This window comes from Trichosurus vulpecula (assembly GCF_011100635.1).
Source record: "Trichosurus vulpecula isolate mTriVul1 chromosome X unlocalized genomic scaffold, mTriVul1.pri SUPER_X_unloc_1, whole genome shotgun sequence".
Lineage (NCBI taxonomy): Eukaryota > Metazoa > Chordata > Mammalia > Diprotodontia > Phalangeridae > Trichosurus > Trichosurus vulpecula.
Window position 1 is genome coordinate 8,792,225 of NW_023494377.1, and position 22,955 is coordinate 8,815,179.

Genomic DNA, 22,955 nt, shown 5'->3' on the forward strand with positions numbered 1-22,955 from the left:
CAATTCTGGGAGGGGGGAGTGGGATGGGGGCCATATCCAAAAATAACAATGACATTATTTGAAAATACATCAGTTAAAAAAATGCTGTAGGGGCAGCTAGGTGGTGAAATGGATAGATCATTGGCCCTGGAGTCGAGAGACCTGAGTTCAAATCCAGCCTCAGGCACACTAGCTGTGTGACCCTGGGCAAGTCACTTTACTCTGCGGCGCCCCCCCCCCCCCTAAAATAAAAAGAACTGTGGAACTGTGGGGTGGGGTATGTCTAAGTAGTGTGTGTGTGTGTGTGTGTGTGTGTGTGTGTGTGTGTGTGTAGGGGCAGCTTGACCTCCATCTCATACTTTTAAGGTGGGGAGAAGACTTATCAGACTAGATAAGGGACCCAGGAGTCTAGGCTGAGGTGAGCATCTGGAAGCAGACCTTGCTCTCGCTTGCCAACTCACTCGGGAGGTCTCGCACACTTCTCCTTTGCTCTCCATTACGTGCATTGGCTCAGAAAACACACTCTGATTGCTTCTTAGGACCTCAGAGTCTGGGATCCTGGTCCGGGCTCATCGGCCTTCTAATCTAGCTCATTCATGGCTAAGAAACTGCACCGCCCCCCCCCCCATAACCAACTGGACAAGGGCCTGCTTGAAGACCTCCAAGGACCATTTCCCACGTCACCTCAAGCCTAAGCTGGCCTCTCTCCACTACTCCTGCTTCTGCCCTCTGGGATCAACCAGAATGGGGCTAACCCCTCCCTCTTCCCCAGGACAGCCCTTCAAATACCTGAAGACAGTTGTCACTTTCCCCAGCCCCAAGGCTTCTCTTCTCCAGAATAAACATTCCCATTTCCTGGTTGCCATCCTCACGTGGTAGGAGCTCAAAGCTCCTCCACCATTCTGGTTACCTCCCTCTGGACACTTTCCCTGCTTATCAATCAACCAATCCCCTAGTTATTAAGTTATTAAGGGCCTACTATATGCTGGGCATTGGGCTACAAAGAAAAGCAGAAACACGGTCTCTCCCCTCAAGGAGCTCAGAGTCTACTGGGGCAGACAGCATGCAAACAACTATGCGCCAACGAGACATACAAGACAAATGGGGGGGAGGGGTAATCTCAGCAAGCTCCACCCCATATCCTGTCCCACAGGTCTCCCACACACCCCGTTATCTAGCCCTGCTTCGTCCTCCACTTTATCCCTGCAAAGTTGATTTTTAATCCCAAATACGCACCTTTATATTGAGTTTTCTTAAATAGAATCTCCTTTGATTTAGCCCGCCAGCTTCCCAGTCACCTGGACTCTTAGCACCTAATTGTCCCTGGACTCTTCATTTTCCCTCCCCTTCCCTACTCTCCCTCCCCAATATCCAATTAGTTGCCAACTCCTCAACATTTCCTGCACCTTATACAACAATAACTCTATTTCAGGCTATCATCCTCTCTCACCTGGACCAGGGGTTGGGAACCTGTGGCCTTGAGGCCACATGTGGCCTTCTAGGTCCTCAAGTGTGGCCCTTTGACTGAATCCCAACTTCACAGAACAAATCCCCTTAATAAGAGAATTTATTCTGTCAAACTTGGACTCGGTCAAAGGGTAGTGCCCAAGGCCCTAGAAGGCCACATGTAGCCTCGAGGCTGCAGATTCCCCAGCCCTGACTGGATCATTGCAAAATAGCTTCCTAATGGGGCTCCTAGGCTCCAGGCTCCCCCGTCCCCTATACATTCTCCATCCACCGCCAAATGACATTTCTAAAGCACAGGTCTGTCCTCGTCACTCTCCTGCTCAAGATGTTCCACTAGCTCCCTCTTGAGCCTCTGAGAGAAAATACAAATACCTACTGGGCATTTTGCAGCTAGGCAGCACTGCAGTGAATAGAGCACAGGGCTTGGAATCAGGAAGATTCATCTTTCTGAGTTCAAATCCAGCCTCAGACATTTATTAGCTGTGTGACCCTGGGCGAGTCATTTAATCTTGTTTGTGTAAAATGAGCTGGAGAAGGAAATGGCAAACCACTCCAGTATCTCTGCCAAGAAAACCCCAGCTGGAGTTACAAAGAATTGGACATGACTGAACAGCAACAACAAATCTGTCGTTTTATTTACTGAAGGGCCTGGCTTTACAATTTGTCTCCAACGTACCTTTCTCCTCTGACTTCGTATTATTTCCCCTGCTTATGCTATATGTCTGCCAAGGTGGCTTACTTGCTATTCCCCTTATACATGCCTTCTTGTCTCTGCTCAGGCTTTGCCTATGCTTGGTATGTTCTCTTTCCTTACTACCTCCTCTTTGAAGGGACTAGCTCCCTTCAAGGTTCAACTCATTCAGGAGCCCTTTCCTAATTCCCCCGGTTGTTAGTACCCCCACCTATCCCATCCCTAATCACTATGTTTATTGTATATCTTGTATGCACTTATCTGCAAATATACCCTCTTAGTAGACTGTAAGCCCCTTGAGGGCAGCAACTGTTTCAATTTTGTCTTAGTATCCCCTGCACTTAGCATAGTTGTCTGGCACAAAGCAAGTGCCATTTATAAATGTTCATTTGACCTAGATGCTCTGAATTTTGACTGATGCTCCTGAGAGTTTGGGGGTTTCTTTTAGGACATGACCGATGGATTCTTTCCATTTCCACTTTGCCCTCTGGTTCCAAGAAACTTGGGCTGTTTTCTTTCATGATTTCTTGAAACAGGATGTCCAGACACCTTTTTCATTTGGTCATGGTTTTCAGGCAGTCCACTAATTCTTCAATTATCTCTATTTGATCTGTTTGCCAGATCAGTTGTTTCTTGCTGTGAGATACTTTATATTTTCTTCTATTGGTTCAGTCTTTTGAGTTTGTTTTAATATTTCTTAAGGAGTCATTAGCTTCTTTTTGAGCCATTCTAGTTTTCGAGGAACGTGTTGCTTGGGTAAGGTTCTGTACCTCTGGTGCCAAGCTGCTAATTCTCCTTCCAAGTGTTTTCCTTCATTGCTCTCATTTCATTTGTAAAATCGTTTTTAACTTTTTTTTAAACTCTTGCTTCATTTCTTCTAGGAATTCTAGCTGAACTTGTGTCCAAGCTGTGTTTTAATTTGAAGCTTGTAGAGTCTTGTAGTCATCCTCGTCTTGCAGGTTTGTATCTTTACTGTCCCTGGCACCATGATAACTCTTCATTGTGGAAGTTTTTTTTTTTGCTTGTTTGTTTCCTCATTTTTATAACTCTACTTCCCAAATTGGGACTTTGTATTAGAGTCAAGCTTTGTGAACTTCTGGAGAGAATGTTTGGGCATTGATTCTTCTTACTTTATATTCTTTACGGTTCTGATGTTGATTTTCCTATTCCTACAGCACCACTGAGTGCTATGTTCTTCAAAGATTTCAGCGTTGGCTCATGATGGGGAGTTGCAAATTTTCATTGTACCCAAAGCTGTATGATCCAGGGTAAAATATGATTGTTGGCCTCTTGATCTTGTAAGCTTCTGACTCCAGTTCTAGTCTGGGAGAAAGAACCAGGCTTGCCCCTGGTTGGAGCTCCAGTAGACTGCTGTTGCCCTGAGCCCCTGTCAGCTAGCTGGAAGGTTCTGCAGGGTCATAGTTATGGAACTGCAGACTTTCCCTTGGCCTGACCTCCTTGTCCTTGTTACTTAGCTGCAGGACTCAGATCAGTCTGGGGGTTGAACCTGAGACCCTATTTCAGGGTCAGAGCAGCACAGCTACTGCTTATTGCTGTTCCTGCTGCTTGTCCACTATATGTATGGTAACCTCTCCTTACCAGGACATCCACCCCTAGATTTAATTTCCTTCTTCAGTCTGCATGGGGTCTGGGACTGAGCTCTGGAGTAAGAGGGACAGAGCTGCCAGCCTCCACAATATCAGGCCCCTCTATGCTGGATCTCAGACTTCTTGCCTTAGTGCACAGCCACAGGTCCCAGTTCAATCTCTGAGTAGTTCTCTCCTGGCTGTAACCTTTTTTCAGTGTCCAGGGACCTGTCTGTCCCCCTATTTTGAAGTAGCCTATTATTTTTCTTTGAATTTCTAGATCAGAACTCAGGCTGGCGCTTTTCTAGGTCTTTGTGGAGTAGAGATGTGTGTGTATGTGTGTGTATGTATGTGTGTGCATGTGTGTATATGTGTGTATGTGTGTGCATGTGTGCATGTATGTGTGTATGCATGTGTATTGTGTATGTGTGTGCATGTATGTGTATGTATGCATGTATGTGTTTGTGTATGTGTATTGTGTATGTGTGTATGTATGTGTGCATGTGTGTGTGTGTGTGTGTGTGTGTGTGTTGGGGGGTGGCAGCAAGGAACTGGATTCCTCCTACTCTGCCATCTCGGCTAGTCTCTAATTGTTGACTGTTGCTTTTTGGATACAGATCACTGTCCAATGTGTCTATCCTTCCAAGTTTTAGGCCATCAGAAAATTGTGTGCATACTAACTATTCTGTTATTTAAATCATGGGTAAACAAAATATTGAATAGACCACTGAGCCATTCCACTAGAGACCTCCCCCCACCATTAACCTGATACACGACTTATAAGGAAGGAAGGAAATAAGCATTTATTAAGTTCCTACTGTGTACCAGGCACTGTGCTAAGTGCTTTACAAATGTTAGCTCATTTGATCCTTACAACAACCCTGGGAGGTAGGTGCTATTATGACCCCCATTTTACAGATTGGGAAACTGAGGCAGAGAGAGGTTAAGTGACTTGCTCAGGGTCCACAGCTAGGAGGTGTCTGAGGTCAAATTTGAATTCAGGTCTTCCTCATTCCAGACCAAGTACTCTGTGCACTGTGGCACCAGCCAGTGGCCTCTGTAACTTAGATTTTCAAGTTTTAAGGGATCCTGCATTTTATAGTCCAACTCCTTTATTTTACAGAAGGAGAAGTGATTCAGAGAAGACAACATAGACAAGCCAGGCCTTTTGATTCCAAATCTACTGCCTGATCACTCATATTTGGGTCTAGTTCCAAATGCACCTACCTGGACTTACATCTCCCTACCCTGTCTAGTTACCTAATTGATATGCTCATCAAAGGAAGGAAATCAGATGAATCTGACAAGATCTGTTCTTCCTGATGCTATGCTGGCCTTCTAGGATCCCTGCTGCCCAGTCCAAATGAGCACAAAGTGTTCTTCTAATGAAGCTTTCTGCCTTTGTAGTAGAAATTGTAGCCACGTTCATAGAATCCTAGACTTAAGAGCTGGAAGGGCCCTCAGAAGCCGGGTAGTCCAATCCCCTCATTTTACAGAGGCACATTGGGCAGAGTTGGGGGAGGGAGGGACTTTGTGCCCAAGGCCACACACAGCTAGTAAAGTCTGAGAGAGGCAGATTTTGATCTTTCCACTTCACCATATTCCCAGCCCAAATAGCAACTGGATCTCTTCCTCAGGAAAATCTGCACAGCCCACCCCTCATCGATACAACCACTTGGCAATCTCTCACACTCTCTGTCCCTCTTATGCACCCCACCTCCCTTAACTGCAGACAGTCAAATGTTGCCCGGCTATGGCAAACGTTGCTGTGGCACTGGAAACTCTGCTGGGCCTCACCTTGATGAGAAAGAGCTTGCTGTTGAGCAGGTTGGCAAGCTGGTTGAGACCCTGTTTTACCGTGGCTTGGCGGGCATCTGGCACATCTATCTCAGATCGAAGTGGTGACCCATGGTGGCCAGGAAAGAAGACCCGTTCGGTGAAGGTTTTATAATCCAGAAAAGGGATGCCGCTGCCTTCCAGATCACTGCTGAGGTCTGTCATCTCAGTCATCAGATCTGCCATGGGGGGTGAGGGTGGGTGGGAAATGAGACGCATGAGGCCTGGGTTCCCAAAGAACTCTCTCCCTCCCTCTCTCCTTAGTGCTAGTGGTGTTAGCAGTTAGACCTCGGAATGGGCAGACATTAAAAACCAGGACTCGATTTATCGTTTTGTTGATTTCCAGACTTAAGGAAATGAGAAAAATGTTAATAATGAAAATTAAACTTGAAAGTGTGTCCTGCAGGCATATTTTTCTCGAAGAGTCAGTTATTAAATATTTACCATCACACTCCTGACTTTGTTTGCAAAGAGCTTTACAAATATCGTCTTATTTGAGCCTCAGGACAGCCCCCCCCCCCCACGCTCTTATATCCATTTTACAGACGAGCAAGTTGAGGCTGAGAGAGACTAAGTGACTTGTCCAGGATCGTATGGTTAGTAGGTGGTGGGATTTGAATCTAGATTTTATTGAGGGCAAGGTTAGTGCTCTATTAAACCGGTATAAAATGCGCAACCTATGGCTGCCCAAATGTGTGTCGGGGGTAGGGGTGGGGGAGTAGGAGGTATACAAATTAAAATGTAATTGGGAAATATTTAACAAAATAAATAAAAATACAGTAGAACATAGATAACGTTCATTTGTGGTTTTCTAAGTCAGCAGGGATCCTTAGGTATGGATTAGCAGCCCCAATTTCTGCCCCACACCATGCTGCCTCAAAGAAAGCAGGCCCCATTTTCAGCCTCCTCAGGTCAGGCATGAGGGGTTCTGGTCTTCAAGACAAGTCCCATAAAGTCTCATGGCTCTAGAGGCAGAGGCAGAGGTATTCTGCAGGGGACGGGGCATGAGAATATGTCAATTATAGGCTGGAGAATAGCCAACATTTCCCCACTGCCCCTAGCCTAGATTCTCCTGGCTCAGCTCAGCCTACCCAGTCCAGCCCAGTCACCTGTGAATTCTTTGCGACACTGGTCCCCGACGCTGATCTCCAAGTTTTCTAGCTGCACAAGGACTTTCTTGTAGTCTCGCATAGCCTGCTTGCTCTTCCGCCTGCATCAGGACAAGGAGCAGGGTAATCAGGGACCCGTAGAGCATGAGGAGAGAAGGAATGGGAAGAAATAGTAGAATGTAAGCCCTTCGAGGGCAGGGACTTTCATTTTTGTCTGGATCCCCAGTGGGGCATTGCACATAGTAGTTTCTAAATAAATGCTTGATGAAACTCTGAGGTATCCAATTGGCTAATATGACAGAAAAGGAAAATGACAAATGTTAGAAGGGATGTGGGAAAATTGAGACACTAATGCATTGTTGGTGGAGTTGTGAACTGATCCAACCATTCTGGAGAGCAATTTGGAACTATGCTCAAAAGGGTTATAAAACTGTGCATACCCTTAGACCCAGCAATACCTCTTCTAGGTCTGTATCTCAAAGAGATCATAAAAATGGGGAAAGGACACATGTACAAAAATATTTACAGCAGCTCTTTTTGTGGTGGCAAAGAATTGGAAATTGAGGGGATGCCCATCAATTGGGGAATGACTGAACATGTTGTGGTATACGAATGCTATAACAAATGATGAGCAGGAGGACTTCGGGAAAACCTGGAAAGACTTATGTGAACTGAGGCTGAGTGAAGTGAGCAGAACCAGGAGAACATTGTACACAGTAACAGCCACATTGTGCAATGACTAACTTTGATAGACTTAGCTCCTCTCAGCAATGCAAGGACCTAAGACAGCTCCAAAAGACTAACGATGGAAAATGCTATCTACATCCAGAGAGAGAATTACGGAATCTGAAGGCAGATCGAAGCATATCATTTGCTCTCTCTCTTTTTTGTTTCGTTTTGTTTCTATTTTCTCCTGGTTCATTTCATTGGTTCTAATTCTTCTATACAACATGACTAATGTGAAAATATGTTTAATATGAATGTGTATGTAGAGGCTATATCAGATTGCACGCCGTCTTGGGGGGGGGAGGGAGGAGGAGAAAATTTGGAACTCAAAAGCTTGTGGAACTGAATGTTGTAAACTAAAACTTAATTAATTAAAAAAAGAATTTACCTCAAAAAAAAAAAAGAAAAGAAAAGAAAAGATGAGCAGGAGGATTTCAGGAAAACCTGGAAAGACTTGCATAAACTGAATAATGCTTGTTGAAAAGAAATCAAAATGGTTGCATACTCCTCAGGCATCAGAACTGGATAGGATCTTAGGAGTCCGCTAGTCTGACCTCCATATTTGATTTGATTTTTTAAATTTACATTTTATTTTTTCAGTTATTATCAAGCATTTTTTTTCCCTCTCTCACCCTCCCCCCCCACCCTTGGGGGAAAAAAAGGAAAACAAGATCTTTGTAACAAATATGCATAGTCAAGCCAAACAAATTCCCATATTTACAGCCCATGTCTAAAAATGGCTCCCTCGTTCTGCATATTAGTCTGTCTTTGAGGTGAGCAATATTCTTAATTACTAGTCATCTGGAATCATCAGCCATCTCATCTTACGGATGAGGTCTCTAAAGCCCAGACAGGAAAGATGACTTGGCCAAAGTCACAGTAATTAGGTTTCTCTCCCCTGTTTACCAATTAATTAATCTAATTGTTGACAGGGTCTAGTCTTTGGGCCAGTGTGGACCGGAAGTTGGGAGTTTAGCCAAAAGAGGAGGGAGAGTTGCTGGCGGAGAAGAGAGGAGAAGGATACGAAAGAGACGAGAGATCACCTGTACATGAGGATGAGGAGGAGGACCATGGAGATGAGCACAGCGACTCCCACTCCCAGCCCAATCTGGGCCTCTGTTGGGAAGCTGGGCAGGGTGGTCTCTGTCTCATATTTTACCGGGCCCAGGTTCAGCTGAAGGTTTCCCATCTGCACCTGAGAGCAAGGAATGGGACCAAGTGTTTGGGGTCTGTTTTATCGGTTTTCCCCTTCCTTTGGGATTCACTCCCCCTTCCTTCTGGGGATGGTTGCTCCCTTATTAATCCCCTCCTTTCCCATCCCCCTCCCAATATACTGTTTTCTATGGAAACCAAACCCTTTGCTCTCCCTTTGAGAGTTGGGATTGAGGAAGGAGGAGGCTAAGGACTTACTATGAATTCAGGCAGAGCACTGGAGCTATTGAGGGGCTGGGGGGCCCACATGGGGGGTTCGCAGTACAGGTGAGTCAGTGTCAATGTCTTCACCACACACTCGCCTTTTCCAATTTGCACTTGGACCTCCTCCTTGCTGATCCCCAAGTTTAGCCCCTCGCCCTGAGGATGGGAAAGGGGGAAGAGTCGGTGAAACCACTTTGGCCCCAACTCCAGTCTCCCTTCTGCTCTTTCGGGTCCTGAGTCCCTCTTTCCAATTGGGAGGCCATCATTCACTGAGTTTGGCTAAGTCCTCAGGATGCTGGCCACCTTCCCTGCTATCCCTAAAACCTGACCTCAAGCCCTGGTGGGCTAGGTTCAGGATCAACTTCAAGGAGTGAGGACAAGGGTACCAGGGTCTCTTCAGCCCTTCCTCCCGTTCCCTCCTAAGAGCCAGACCTTTCCCTCCCACCCCTAGGGGCTAGGCTGAGGGCTGATTGTGAATCATAGCACTTCTGCCTGTCCTGCCTGGAGCCCAGACTTTCTGAGACTCCCCACTTCCCTCCGGGCACTGCCTGCCATGTTGGGTCACCTCCACATCCAGAACATTGCCAGGCTTCAGGCGGTAAGGGTGGGCAGGCCTGTCTCGGCTCAGTGGATGGAGGCGAGGGTTGGGCTGATATAGGAAGTCTTTCCCTCCACTTGCATTGATGAAATCCACTAGGATATTGTCCAGGGTGAAGAACATCCGTTGTAGGCGGGCAACCCCAGGGACTGCAGGACTTGGACACAGGAGCAAGCCAGAAGAGTTGGCTGAACAGACAGTGGAGCACTTTGGGGGAGAAAAGACATCCAAGGCTCCAGCATAAGGGGACGTGGGGCAGGAGGAGAGGATGTGGGCAAGAGGAGGCTCGGTGCTGGTGATGGCAGCAGGTTGGGGCACTGGCCTCCAGCCAGCTACAGGTCTGGGAGGCCATAATGCCCTGGGCAGCCTGGGGCCGGCCCCCATCTTCACAGTGATGCTCAGCCAGTGACTTTGGCTCCAGTATAAGGGGACGTGGGGCAGGGGGAGAGGATGTGGGCAGGAGGAGGCTTGGTGCTGGTGGAGGCAGCAGGTTGGGGCACTCACCTCCAGAAGTCCTGCCTCCAGCCATCTACAGGTCTGGGAGGCCATAGCGCCCTGGGCAGCCTGGGGCCGGCCCCCATCTTCACAGTGATGCTCAGCCAGTCGCTTTGGCTCCAGCTGTTGAGGCCCAGCTGGAGCCTCTTCCAGCCACACGGACAACTGGGGCCTCTGAACCACATCCAGATTGGTCCCTGTCACCCGGATCACTCGCCCCCCCCTGTCCCAGGAGGGCCGACTGTCAGAGGAAGCAGTAGTCCAGAGCCTCCTTCTCACCCCCTCCATATCTCATCCTCCCCTCCCCTGGTCACACATCTCTCCTGCCTCATCCAATGCTCCCATTCTTTCCCCACTCAGGCTGGGACCCCTCACTCCACAGGGATGGTAGAAGCCCGGCTCTATTAGTCCAAAGCGCTCCTGATTGGGGCTGTCCCGTAGCCCTCACCCTCACCCTCTGAAGCTGACGCTGGGCTCAGCCGACAGGAGCTGGGGGTCGGGTTTGTAGGAGAAGTGGCCTTTGGCCAGAGTCCTCTGGGCCAAGCCAAAGACCACGCGGAGATCCGCCTCCCCAGGGGTGGCCCGGGGCCCAGTCAGGCATACAATGGCTTCAGGGCATACAGGCCCCTGGCTGCAGGGAGAGTGTGAATTCTTTGTGACTTGTTGCCTGAGAGCTCTTGTTCCTCCTCTTCCCTCCCCCCTTCCTGGACTCCATCCTCACCCCCAATCCACCACCTCCCTAGTGGCAGAGCACTGGGCTGGACCCCACAAAGGACACTGACTAGCAGGACTGGCAGAGGGGTGAGTTGATTCAGAGAGGATCCCATTCAGATCTGGAAGGACTTTAGTCAAACCCATTGATTTTATAGATGGGGAAACTGAGTCCAAGGACTGGCCCAGCAGAGTGAATTAGTGGCAGAATTGAAGACTAGAAGCTGGGCCCGGGGCCCAGCCTCTCTCATCTCCTGGAAGGTAACACAGGGACCTAGATGTCCAGGCCACTCACATAAGACAAGGCTCATCTCCCAGGAAGGCTCTGACATCACTCTCTGTCAGCAAGTGCTGCCCGAAGATGGTGAGGAGAGTGCCTCCTGCCTTAGGGCCCTGCCAGGGACTCAGAGTACTCAGGACAGGGTCCTAGAGGACAAAGAACCAAAGGGAAGAGGGCCTCAGGGTCTTTCAGCCCCTCTGAGAGAAGCCGGGGAAGGGTGATGATATGTAGCTACCCTCCCATCTCCCTCCTCCCTTTCACCACCAACCTTCTCCATGCACGGCTCACATTGCCTTCTTTCACTTTTTCCTTGTCTCCTGGTAATCTGACTTCCATTCACTCAATCATTTATTCACCAAGAAGAGTCAAAGCACCTACTATGTGCCAGGCACTACTCTAGTTCCCAGAATCACAGACTCTTAGAGCTGGAAGGGATGGAATCTCCCCTATATCACTCCTGATTAATGGGCATCCAGCCTTAGCCTGAGGCCCACCTCTCCTCGGAGAAGGCACCTGCTACCTCCTTCCACAGTGTGAAACTTGGAAGTTTTTCCTTCGATCCAGGCCTCTGGCACACAGGAGGCACTTAAGAAAGGCTTCTTGATCAACTGACTGATTGATTGCTCTTAAATCTACCCTCCAGAACCGCATCCCAGACCTTCCACCGCCTTCTAAACAAAACAGCTCTTCATTTCGTCTTCTCTGTTTCTCTCAAAGGCAGCACTCCCAACCTACATCTTGGAGCCACCCTGGACTCCAGCATCTCCTCATTCTCCCTCAAAGCTCACCGCCATCTAGTTGATGGCCAAATTCTGCCTGTCTTTTCCACTCAAAGGATCACCACTTGAGTTCAGGCCCTTATTGTTTTGCATCTGGCCTCACTATTGGATGGGCCTCCCCACTACTAGTCTCTCTCCCTTCTAACCCATCAAAGGGGACAATATTTGTAAAGTGCTTAGCACTGTGCCCGGTACATAGTAGAAGCTCCCCACCCCCACCCTACAGACATCACCGGCTGTGTAGGGTTGAGGAAAGAGTAGAGGAAGAAAACTTGCCAAGCCGAGGGAATATGGGGATGGAGGGTAGGTCTAGGGACTGACCTGGTAGGTGAAGAGCTGGGCAGATTCACTAGGTGGACGGTTCTTGATGGTAACTTTGATGGGGCCCGTGGTGTCCTTAGGGGCAGGTGATGTCACACATACTATCCTGGAGGGGGGAGAGGGAGGCTGCTGGAATGACCTAGGAGAGAATCAGCTCCCTCCCCCAAAAAAAGTCTGAGCCAGAACCGAGGCTGGCTGAGCAGGGAGGAGAACACAGCACCGCCCCCCCCCAACCTAGAGCCAAGGGAGAGCAAGGCATCCCCACCCACAATCAGATGCAGATTTGCAGATGGATGCTGTATCCCAAAGAAACACAAACACACACGTATCTACCACCACTGCCCTAATCCCTTCTCACTCTCTGACCCCAAGGTCGGTGTGCTTCCACTTTATTATGCTCTCTGTGTCTCTCTCTCTGTGTGTGTCTCTCTCTCTGTGTGTCTCTGTCTCTCTCAGTCTCTCTCTCTCTCTCTCTTACTCTTCTCTGTCTCTGTCTCTCTGTCTCTCTCTCCCCCCATTACTCCTCTCTCTCTCTCTCTCTCTCTCTCTCTCTCTCTCTCTCTCTCTCTCTCCATCCCTTCTCTGCTTCTATCTCTCTCCTTGTCTCTTCACTCTCCCTTTTTTTTTGGTCTCCCTCCCATCTGTCTGTCTCTCTGTTTTACTTTACTCTGTTTATCCATTTCTTCACCTCTTTTTCTTTCTTTCTCTCTTTTCTTTCTCACTTCTCTACCTGGCTCTCCAATTCTCTCTCAGTCATTCAACAAACATCCCATGAATACCTGCTGTGCTCTAGGAGCTGGATATACAGATGAGTAGGACATAATCCCTGCCCTCCCAAAGCTTTTCTTCTAGCAGTCTTGCTCTGCTCTCTCTGTTTGACATTTCAAATCCTCTATGGCCTAGCCTCGTCCTACCTTTCCGGCTTTCTTACATCTTACCAACCCTTCCTTCCCCCCATCATCTGGGATGCAGAGCCCATGGCCTCCTTACTGCTGTGGGATGGCCACTGGCTGGCCCCCACCCTTGGACTTCTTCCCCCATCTCCACCTCCTGGTTTGTTTCAGTTCTCGCCTTCTCCAAGAAGCCTTTCCGGAGCCTCTGAATTCAGGGGCCTCCCTCTGTGGTTCATTTCTCCATAGCTGTTTGCATGTCAGACTGTGAGCTCCTTGGAGGCAGGGCCCACCTTTGGCCTTTGGCCTTTCTCTTGCCCATCCCTGGCCCTTTGCAGGGTACCTGACACATAGTAGGGACTTGATTTGTGTTTGTTGACTGCTCCCTCTCTCTGGGATATATCTCTTCGAAGCATCTCCCTTCCCATCTCTCCAACCCTCTTTCCCATGGATTCTATTCCCACTCTGTCCCAAGCACCCCTCCCTCATCAGTAGACCCCTCACTGGGTGGAGATGCGGTAGAGGGTCGGGTCCAGGCGACAAGGCTGTCCTGCGACGCTCACGGCATCAGTCACATCCTCCAAGCGACTGCCCAGGTTAGAGCCCAGGATGGTGAGGACCACACCCCCCTCAGGGGGGCCTGTCAGAGGCTTGATCTGTGAGAAACAGATGGAGACAAGTCAAGCCCAAGAAACTTTGGGGCACAATGGATAGATCAAGGCCCAGAATTCACCCCCCTTGGCCTGAGCTGGGGTTAGAAGCCACAGGATTTGAGAGATAACTCTTCTGTTCGCAGAGGGGGAAACTCGGGCCCAGAGAGGATAGGCAGCTAGCTAGCAGAGTTGGGGTGCATAACCAGGGCCTCTGAGTCCAGACCCAGCCCTTCCTTACTGCACTGTTCAGGCAGGTTGGGGGTTCCAAGTGCCAGGGGGCCAAGGGCTTAAATCTAAGGGTCTTTATCCTCTGCTAGCTTGCTGAGTTGCTTATGGGGTGGGATAGAAAGGGCACGGCTCTTCCTGGAGGGGGATGGGCAGAGTTAGGATCAGGGCCTGAGTTAAGGGATGTTTATTGGTTGGGGCTGGGTTTGGGGTTTGAGGGGGGTAGCTGATGTTGCCTCACCAAGTGGATGCTGGGCAAAGGGCAGAGTGACTCCACAGCTTCTGGTGGGCACAGGGGCCTATAGTTACAGGTGGGCCTGCCCTGGGCACACCACACACAGCTCAGATTCCTGTCAGCTGCCTGACAATGGCTGCAATCCTCATGGCCCACAGTGCAGTCATAGAGGGTCACTGAAGGTAGAAAAGAGGAGGATGCTTAGGGTCTCTGAACTAAGCCCCTTCTCCACAGATGCCACTTCCACCTCTAGCCCACAGTGACTGCCTCCAGCCCCAAGGGAGCAAGGCTCCACAGGGTCGGCCCTTGGCTCTGGGGCCCTCTTTCCCTGGGGCCCTAGCCACTCACCATAAATGTCGTCAGCATTGTCCACTCTGTGAGTATTGCCCCTGGTAACGTAGATGGGCACTCGGAGCTCCTTCCGGGGAGGAGAGGGTCTGAACTGTAGGGGTAACCGTTGTGAGGGGGATTGAGGGTGAAGGAGGATGTCAAATGGGGGAAGGCTAGGAATGGGTCCCTGGAAGGAGACACTGGAAGGTTTCAGGAATAGGAAAATGGGAGGGAAGACCGAGAGTGTCCTACCTGTTGAGCCTGGCACTGGATGAGTTGTGTATCACCATCTCCCTTTTCCAGGGAGGCCTGGAGTCCCAGAAGGGCTCCTGGCAGCTCCAACCAGCAGTGATAGGAGGCTGCCTTGCCCTAGGCAAGAGGAGGCAACTCTCTCTAGGTTTTGTCTCCCTCTTCCCTCCCTTCCTTTCTTCTCCATCTGTCCCCCTCCACCCCACCCCCATACCTGGTAATGATGTAGGTTCCGAACCCGCAAGGCAAGCCTGGTCTCCCAGCCCACAGGAACAAGGTGGGGTGTGTTCAGACCTTCCACATGGGGGCAGAAATCAGGGCCCTTCATCAGGACATCTGCCTGGGAAGATGGGCAACCTCAGTGGTGGGAAAAGCTCTTTCAGCTTTGCTGGAGGGGAAAAGGGTTGGGAAGGGAGGAGGGCGAGGGAAGGCTGGAGCAGATAGGTGTAACAAGTGTCTGTGGAAGTGGGGGGATTGGAAGACATGCCAGCTGCACCCTTGGGCAGAGTTCAATGAGAGAGCCAAGGAGATAGGGAGGAACGAAGCTCTCTTGAGAAACTTACTTCCTGGGCATGGTAGACGGTCTTCTCCCCATCTGGGCACCCATCCCCATACACACAGAAGGCACTTTGGGGGCACCAGTGGCATCGCCAGGGGCTTCTCACGCATGCACTGCACCTGAGCACAGGGGTGGGATTCAGCCCCAACCACTCTCGATATGAGAAGGCTGAACCCCTGGAGGTGGGTGGGAGTATCTGGCCCTGTATTTCCCCAAGGGATAGCGTGTCCTGATGTGAAAGGAGGTGAGGCTGGGCTAGGGGTGGCCACAGTGGGGATGGTAGCCAGGAAAGGGCAGAATGGGGGCCCAGGACTCACGGAGCAGCTACATCCAAGGCCCCAGTAGCCTTACAGTCATAGAAGGAGAAATTGGTGACAGCCACAGACACATCCTCAAACATCAGGGCCAATGGCACCGTGACATGATCTGGGGAAGGGAACATGGTTAGGGATGGGGTTGGGGGGGCAGTCTACTCTCCCACCCCCTGTCCTCCTCTCTTGCTGTCCCTCCACATCCTCTCCATCTACTGGGGTGCCATCTCTCTCTTACCTGTGCCCTCAGTATTGGATGGCAATTGGTCCTGTGGGGGTGATTCACAGACTACCTGGGTTCCTTCCACGTGGGCCAGTGTCTCATAATTGTCAAAGGCACAATGGAAATACTTGTCTGGTGCCAAGGCTGGGAGCTGGGGTACCACCATGGTGACCTGAGGAGCAGAGGGCAGGGAGGAGAGAAAAATGAGAAGTGGAAGAGAGACCAAGAAAGCCCGATGCCGAGACTTGTCCCCCCAACCTCTAGCCTTGCCCAGATTGGGCCTAGACCACATGGGGGCCCTGCCTGCCCTAGCTTACCTGGCCCTGCTCCTGGCGAGGCTGCTGGCTGGGCACCAGGCTTTGGATAGACAAGCAGTGGCTTCCCTCAGGGGGCCCGTAACTCCACAGCCACTGATGTTCCTGCTCAAATCCTGTACATTCCTCCTTTCTCACACACCTGCAGGCATGCACATGGTGGGAGGAGGTGCCATGACAGGTGAAGAGGGGGAGAGATAGGGCAGAGCACATCCATTCCAGAAACCTGGGCGTACGCCCTCCACCATGTCCCAGGCTTTCCCTTCTCTTCCTCCCCCCAGCCCAGATATCATCTATTCCTTCTGACCTCAGTTTTAGCCAATAGAAAGAAGAAATGAGAATTTTGTAGGTGCAGGCCTTATAGAAATATGGATCCCCACCACCTCTCCCATATGTACTTGCTTAGGTCTTACAAGAGTCTTCTATGGGCCCTTATACTGTATGGACAGCCCACCCTGGCCTGTCTTATACTGGGCAGAGTTCAAAAGAGACTCAGCTCCTAGGTCCAGCTAAGGAGTCAGGCCCCAGCAGCCCCAGGAGAGCATATTTGCCAGAGACCCCAGGCGGTGTCTGGGACAGGGAGGCCTGTAGAGACTGAAGGAGAGAGATGCTGGGAACTTCAGCGGGTAGGGAGGGCTCTCTGGAGGAGGTGGTGGCAGCAGCCAAAGGTGGGTATCCTTGGGACAGACAAAGAGGACATAGTGCGCCAAGGTGGCGACCTGACATGGCTAGAGTATAGAAGAGGAACAAACTGAAAGAAGATTGGAAAGGCAGCTTGGGCCAGCCTGGAGGGCAGGGGGAGGAATTTTATTTTTACTCTGTAGGCACTGCACCTAGGCACAGGGGTAGGATTCAGCCTCAACCCCTTCTGCTAGGGCTTCTTCCTCCTACCCTAGATGAGAGGCCTGGGCCCCTGGGGCAGGATGAGGGCATCTGGTCCCTTGGCTCCCCCGAGGGATAGCAGGCCCTGATGTGAAAGGGGGCGGGGCTGACAGCAAGGGTGAGCCATTGGAGTGTTTTGAGTAGGGGTGGGGCATAACCACACCGGAGCTTGAAGATTATTTTAGCAGCTGGGTGAAGGCTAAGTTGGAGGGAGGAGAGGCTAGAGGCAGGGACAGAGACCACTAGTCTAGGTGGACGGTGATGAGGGCCTGGTCAGGGTGGGGAGGAGGGCCCAGGAGTCAAGCTTGGGGGACGATGGAGTTCCTCACATAAAGAGGCAAGTCAGAAAGAGGAGCAGTTTGGGGAGGGGAAGAAAATGAGAAGCCAACCAAGAGAGGTCACATGTGTTTGCAGAGGGCCTCCATAACCAAGGAGCTCCACCTTCCTCCAGTGAGGTTAGGGCCATCCTATATTAAGATGGGCCCTTTATGGGGACTATATTTAAAAGGCCGAACATAAGCCTGTGCTGTGTATTATGTATGCAAGCTGCAGCAGCCTGCTCAATTAGGAAGCTCAGGCTTCCTGGAGCCACCAGGACCACCAGTCCCCAGCTGTTCAGCAGAGGGTGCTGAGGGTGGCTCTGATCCCCCTCTGCCAACACTCACCTGCCCTGAAGGACGCACCAGCCACAGAAGGGGTCCTGGGCTTGGAGGCAGCTGGGGCAGTCAGTGAAATGTTGGCAGGAGGAGATGGGCACCTTGGTCACCTGTGGAGGAGGAGTCTTGGCTCAGTGGGAGGGGGGTAGAGAGCTTGGATGCCCCCTTGTCCTCATCTCCCCGCCCTTCCTCACTTGAGAAGTTGTCATGACGTAGAGATGGCTCCCATTCCTGTCCAGGAGCAAGTCAGGGCTCACGGCAGTACCTGGGGGGCCCACGGGGAGGGAGCTATACAGCTGCCCTGTTGATCCATTCAGAAACACCTTGGGGAAACAAGACCAGAGAGCTGTAAGTAAGGAGGGGGACATCTGCTCAGAAAACAAAATGGAATGTGAAGTGGAACCTTGTTGGCACTCTTCATGGCTCCAAATGCCTTTTCTGTACTGAGGGACAACATCCAGCTGCATCCTGGGAGAAAGAGCTTTGGAATGCTCTGTGCTCTGGGAGGCTCTCCATTACTTCAAGTACTAGAGTTGCCTATAAAAGTGTCACAGAAATGCAAGGGATGATGGGGGAATTGAGATGGTGGCTATCTGTCATGGCTGACAGTGACAGCGATGACAATGGCGGTGGGCCGTGGTGGGCATCCTGCTGAGTGTATCCAATCAGGGGAGGTGGAATCTTCCAAATGACATTTGTGGTGGTAGCAGAAAACTGGAAACAAAGTTGATGGCCATCAGCTGGTGAATGGCTAAATCGACTGTGGCACATACGAATGTAATGCGATAAAAAATAATTCATAGGAAGGATATGGAGGAATAGAGGAAGACTTGTACGCAGTGATGCACAATGAAAAAAGGTAGAACCAGGAAAACAATCTACACAGTAACTATACCAATGCAAATGGAAAGAACCAAAAAACGCAAAAATCAGTGTTTTGACCTTCCTATGGTCAAGCCTGGCTTAGAGAAGAGGCGAGAGCATGCGCCTCCCTGCTTTCATTGAAGAAGTGGGGGAAGGGATATGGGTGCAGATCATTGCATACAGTGTTAGACATGGCCAATGTTTTGGTCAGTTTTACAGAGCTGTTCTTTACTCTTTCTTTTGAAATAATTGTTACGTGGAATGGTTTGCTGGAGAGGGGAGAGGGGAGGGATATATTTGAAAAGGAAGATGATGATATCAAAACAAAAAACGTACACTCAGGGGCCGACTCATTGATGAGGCCTTTCCCGATCACCCAGGTAGTAGTTACACTATCTTCCTCCTGAAACGTCTTTGTATTTACTTATTGGTGTATATATTGCATCTCCTCTCACCCCCCCCCCCCCCGCCATAGCCAGGAGAATATATAAGCTCCCTGAGGTCAGGGACAGATTCCTTTGTGTATCTGGCACAATGGCTGGTAGCAGAGTGCACCACTTAGCCATATGGTGTCTGAACTCATTCTTCAAGGGTTGGCGTACTCTCACCCCATCATACTTTCCTCATTCCAGTGATTCTGAAGCCCTGGTTGTTGTACAAACCCCCTTTCCCATTTCCATTTAAAAACAATTGGTATAGCATTTCTCTATTGCTTTAAGGTTTGTAAAGCACTTCATATACATTATCTCATTTGATTCTCTCATCAAGGCAGTGAAATAAATGCTATTATCTCCATTTTGCAGATGTAGAAACTGAGGTTAAGTGACTTGCTCAGGGTCACATAGGTAAAGTGTCTGAGGCAGGATTCGAACTGGACTCCGAGTCTAGTATTCTATGCACTTCACCAACTACTTGCCATCTCCTGCTGTTTTGCTTCCATCTCCCTCAACCCTAACCAGCACCCCACCCCACTCCCACTCAATGCCTCACTCAAAATCTATCTTACACTGTGCTCTCTGGAATGCCTGCTCTATCATTAACAAACTTGTCTTGATCTTAAACATTTTCCTTTTCTACTCCCTTTGTCTTCTTGTTCTCACTGAATACTGGCTCCCTCCTCATGTTATAGCCTCCCAAGCAACTCTTTCCAGCACTGGTTGAACATTTACTCACACTGCCCCTTCCCCCCTTCACTGGTCAAGGTAGGCGAGTTGTAATACTCTGTGTTTCCTAATGCCACTTCCAGGTTCTTCCTTAACCATTATCACTCAGTAACTGCTTCTTTTACCATCACTCAATCCATATTTCCACCCAATCAAGATTCTGGTATCTGTTGTCTATGGATGCCCAGGCCACTGTCCTTCCTTTTTCAGTGAGTTCAGGGCTTGGCTCATAGTCTGCCTCTACTCCCTGACTCCTACTCTCATACTGGGGGACTTCAATATACACAAAAGGACTCCCTCAAACATGCTAACTTCCCAATTCCTCAACCGATTCATTTCCTATTACCTCCACCTCCACTCCATCTCAGCTACACACAGACATAGGTGGCCATACCCTTGATCTTGCCATCACCCACAAATGCACCACTTCCATGTTGGTGAGCTCTGAGACTCCTTTATCTGATCATAATCTATCATTCTACCTCCCCTTCTTCCCACCCAGCTTCTTACCTGGACTTCATGATCTCTATAAATTCTTCATTTTGAACGATGAATTAATTCCAAAACTCTCACCTCCTTAGATCATTTCCCACCCCAGATGCAGGACTACATGATGCCCCCAAACCAGGCAGGCAACCTCCTCCTTTCCTTTTCAGCTTCTTTTTTGTTTGTTGTCTTCCTCATTAAATTGCAGGCTCCTTGAGGGCTCTGACTGTCTTATGACTTTCTTTGTATCCTAAGAACTTAGCACAGTGCCTGGCACATAGTAGGTGCTTAATAAATGTTTGCTGACTCTTAGTTGACTTCTAGTCTTATGACCCCTAACTTTGGTCTTTGTTCTCAGCCTGACCTCCAACCCCTTTACTCCTCAGTATTTTTCCCCACACCATCACCATTGCATTGCTCTACGCTCTCTTCCCTTCCCCATCTTGACCCCTTGGTGAACCAGTTGAACTCTGAACTCAAATCCCTTGCCTATCATTCCTTATCCTATGCTCTGCCAAGCCTCAATTTTGGATTATTTCCATCAACTGCTGCCTTTGCTCTACTCATGTCTTGGGTCATGTCTTGCCTGGGTCCACTACAAATTTATGTTTCATTATCTCAACTGGGCCCTCACCACAAGACAATCATTTTCATATCCCCAATATATTTACTATCCCAGGAACCACAGAAACTTTTCTAAACCTTCCCATTCATCCTCAAGTCTCCCATGGCTCTTCTTCCTCCCACCCACTCAGCCAGAAACTTTGCCTCAATTTTCTCTAAAAAAAATTGAGGCCATTTGTGGAGGGTTGCTTCTTTGTCCCCTTCTCCTGTCATCTCCCTTCACTCAGGGGTCTTCCCCCATTATCTCCTTCGCCTATCTCCTTGCCCAAGGAGAACCCCTCTACACAAACTCTTGATCCTATTTCATCCTGTCTTCTCTAGCAAATTGCCCCTGTATCATCCCCACTCTCTTTTTAATCTTTATTCTTTCTAGATCCACTGGCTCCTTCCTGCTACCTACAATCACACCCATCTCTCCTCCATTCTTAAAAAACCTTCACTTAATCCAACTATGCCTCCTAGATATTTTCCTATATCTCCATTTCCTTTTGTAGTTAAACTCCTCTAGAAAGCTGTCTACAATACGTGCCTCTACTTCCTGTCTTCTTTCTTGCTTCTAAGCTCTCTGCATATCTAGCTTCTAACCTCATTATTCAATTGAAACTTATTTATTGCTTTAACAATCTCTTCATCACCAAATGGAATTACCTCTTTTTAGTCCTCATCCTTAACCTCAGCTGTGGACACTACTGGTCCTTCTCTGTCTCCTTTGTTGAATCCTCTTCCAGATCACACTCTCTGACCACAGGTGTCCCTCAGGGATTTGTCCTGGGCCCTCTTCTCTTCTCCCTCTAGACTACTTCACTTGGGGGTCTCATTGACTTCCATGGATTTAATGCTGATGATTCTCAGGTTTATCTATCCTGCCCTGCTCTCTGTTGACCCCCTATCTCCCATCTCCAATTGTCCTTGAGACATCTTGAATTGGATGTCCTTTGGATATCAAAATCAAAATGTCCAGAACAGAACTCATTTCTCTTCCTCCTCCCCCACTCCCAGCCCTCCCCTCTTCCCAACATCTCTATTATTGTCAAGGGAACCATCATTCTCCCAGTCATCCAGGCTCCCACCCTAGATGTCATTTTCAAACCCTTACCCCGTCTAACCTCTGATAGCCAACCCATCATCAAGTCCTGCCTGTTTTGCCTTTGTAACATCTCTCTAATACACCCCCTTCTCTCCTCTGACACTGCCTCAACTGTGGTCTAGGCTCCTGGACTATTATAATAGCTTCTGGGGTGGGGTGGGAGGGTCTGCCTGCCTCCAGTGTTTCCCCACTCTAGTCTATCCTCCATTTAGTGGTCAAACTGATCTTCCTAAAGCCCAGGTCCGACCATGTCACCCCCACCTCCAACCCAAATTCAATCAACTTCATTGATTCCAATATCAAATATAAAATCTTCTGTTTGGAGTTCAAGGCCTTTCATAACCCAGCCTCTTCCTCAGTTTTCTAGTCTTCTTATACCTTTCTCCTCCGGATATACCAGAGACCCCAGCCTTTTTGCTGTTCTCTGCAGAATCCATTTTTTGACTCAGGACATTTTTGCCGGTTGGGTCTCATACTTGGAATGCTCTACTTCTTCATCTCAGCCCTCCAGTTTCTCCCACTTCCTTCAAGACTAAGTTCAAATACTGCCCTCTGCAGTAGATCTTTCCTTGGTTTCCCCTATTGCTAGTGCCTTCCTTCCCATTCTGAATAGAAACCATCTTATGGCTTTGTCTTTTTTTGTATCTTCCATGCTTAGCTAAGTATTGGGCACCTAGTAAGCACTTAATAAATGCTTGGTGAGTTGTGAGCTGGTCCAACCATTCTGGAGAGCAATTTGGAACTATGCCCAAAGGGCTATAAAACTGTGCATACCTTTGACCCAGCAATACCACTTCTAGGGCTATATCCCAAAGTGATCATTAAAATGGAAAAAGGACCCACATGTGCAGAAATATTTATAGCAGCAATTTTTTTGGTGGCAAAGAACTGGAAATTGAAGGGATGCCCATCAACTGGGGAATGGCTGAAAAAGTTGTGGTATATGAATGTAATAGATACTATTAATGTAATATTATTGTGCTATAAGAATGATGAGCAGGTGGACTTCAGAAAAACCTGGAAAGACTTACATGAACTGATGCTAAGTGAGGGGAGCAGAACCAGGAGAACATTGTACACAGTAATAGCCATACTGTTTGAAGACTGATTTTGGTAGACTTAGGCAAAGATCTACGACAACTCCAAAGGACTCATGATGGAAAATGCCATCCACATTCAGAAAAAGAACTATGGAGTCTGAATGCAGAGC

The 22,955-nt window shown here is 49.1% G+C and overlaps 1 protein-coding gene across 1 annotated transcript in view; it reads right to left on the reverse strand.

Annotated features, from left to right (window-relative positions):
• PLXNB3 (plexin B3) overlaps positions 1–22,955 on the reverse strand; it is a 50,790-nt gene that overhangs the window by 16,423 nt on the left and 11,412 nt on the right. Inside the window, exons 5-24 of the mRNA XM_036740473.1 lie at positions 17,716–17,844; positions 17,531–17,631; positions 15,987–16,125; positions 15,685–15,841; positions 15,453–15,561; positions 15,140–15,254; positions 14,791–14,916; positions 14,580–14,696; positions 14,346–14,439; positions 14,004–14,173; positions 13,389–13,540; positions 11,995–12,100; positions 10,910–11,040; positions 10,358–10,534; positions 9,913–10,126; positions 9,376–9,615; positions 8,805–8,966; positions 8,438–8,589; positions 6,669–6,769; positions 5,521–5,738 (exon numbers count right to left, since the gene is read on the reverse strand). Coding sequence (XP_036596368.1) covers positions 5,521–5,738; positions 6,669–6,769; positions 8,438–8,589; positions 8,805–8,966; positions 9,376–9,615; positions 9,913–10,126; positions 10,358–10,534; positions 10,910–11,040; positions 11,995–12,100; positions 13,389–13,540; positions 14,004–14,173; positions 14,346–14,439; positions 14,580–14,696; positions 14,791–14,916; positions 15,140–15,254; positions 15,453–15,561; positions 15,685–15,841; positions 15,987–16,125; positions 17,531–17,631; positions 17,716–17,844 — 2,910 coding nt within the window. The remainder of the gene's footprint in view (positions 1–5,520; positions 5,739–6,668; positions 6,770–8,437; positions 8,590–8,804; positions 8,967–9,375; positions 9,616–9,912; positions 10,127–10,357; positions 10,535–10,909; positions 11,041–11,994; positions 12,101–13,388; positions 13,541–14,003; positions 14,174–14,345; positions 14,440–14,579; positions 14,697–14,790; positions 14,917–15,139; positions 15,255–15,452; positions 15,562–15,684; positions 15,842–15,986; positions 16,126–17,530; positions 17,632–17,715; positions 17,845–22,955) is intronic.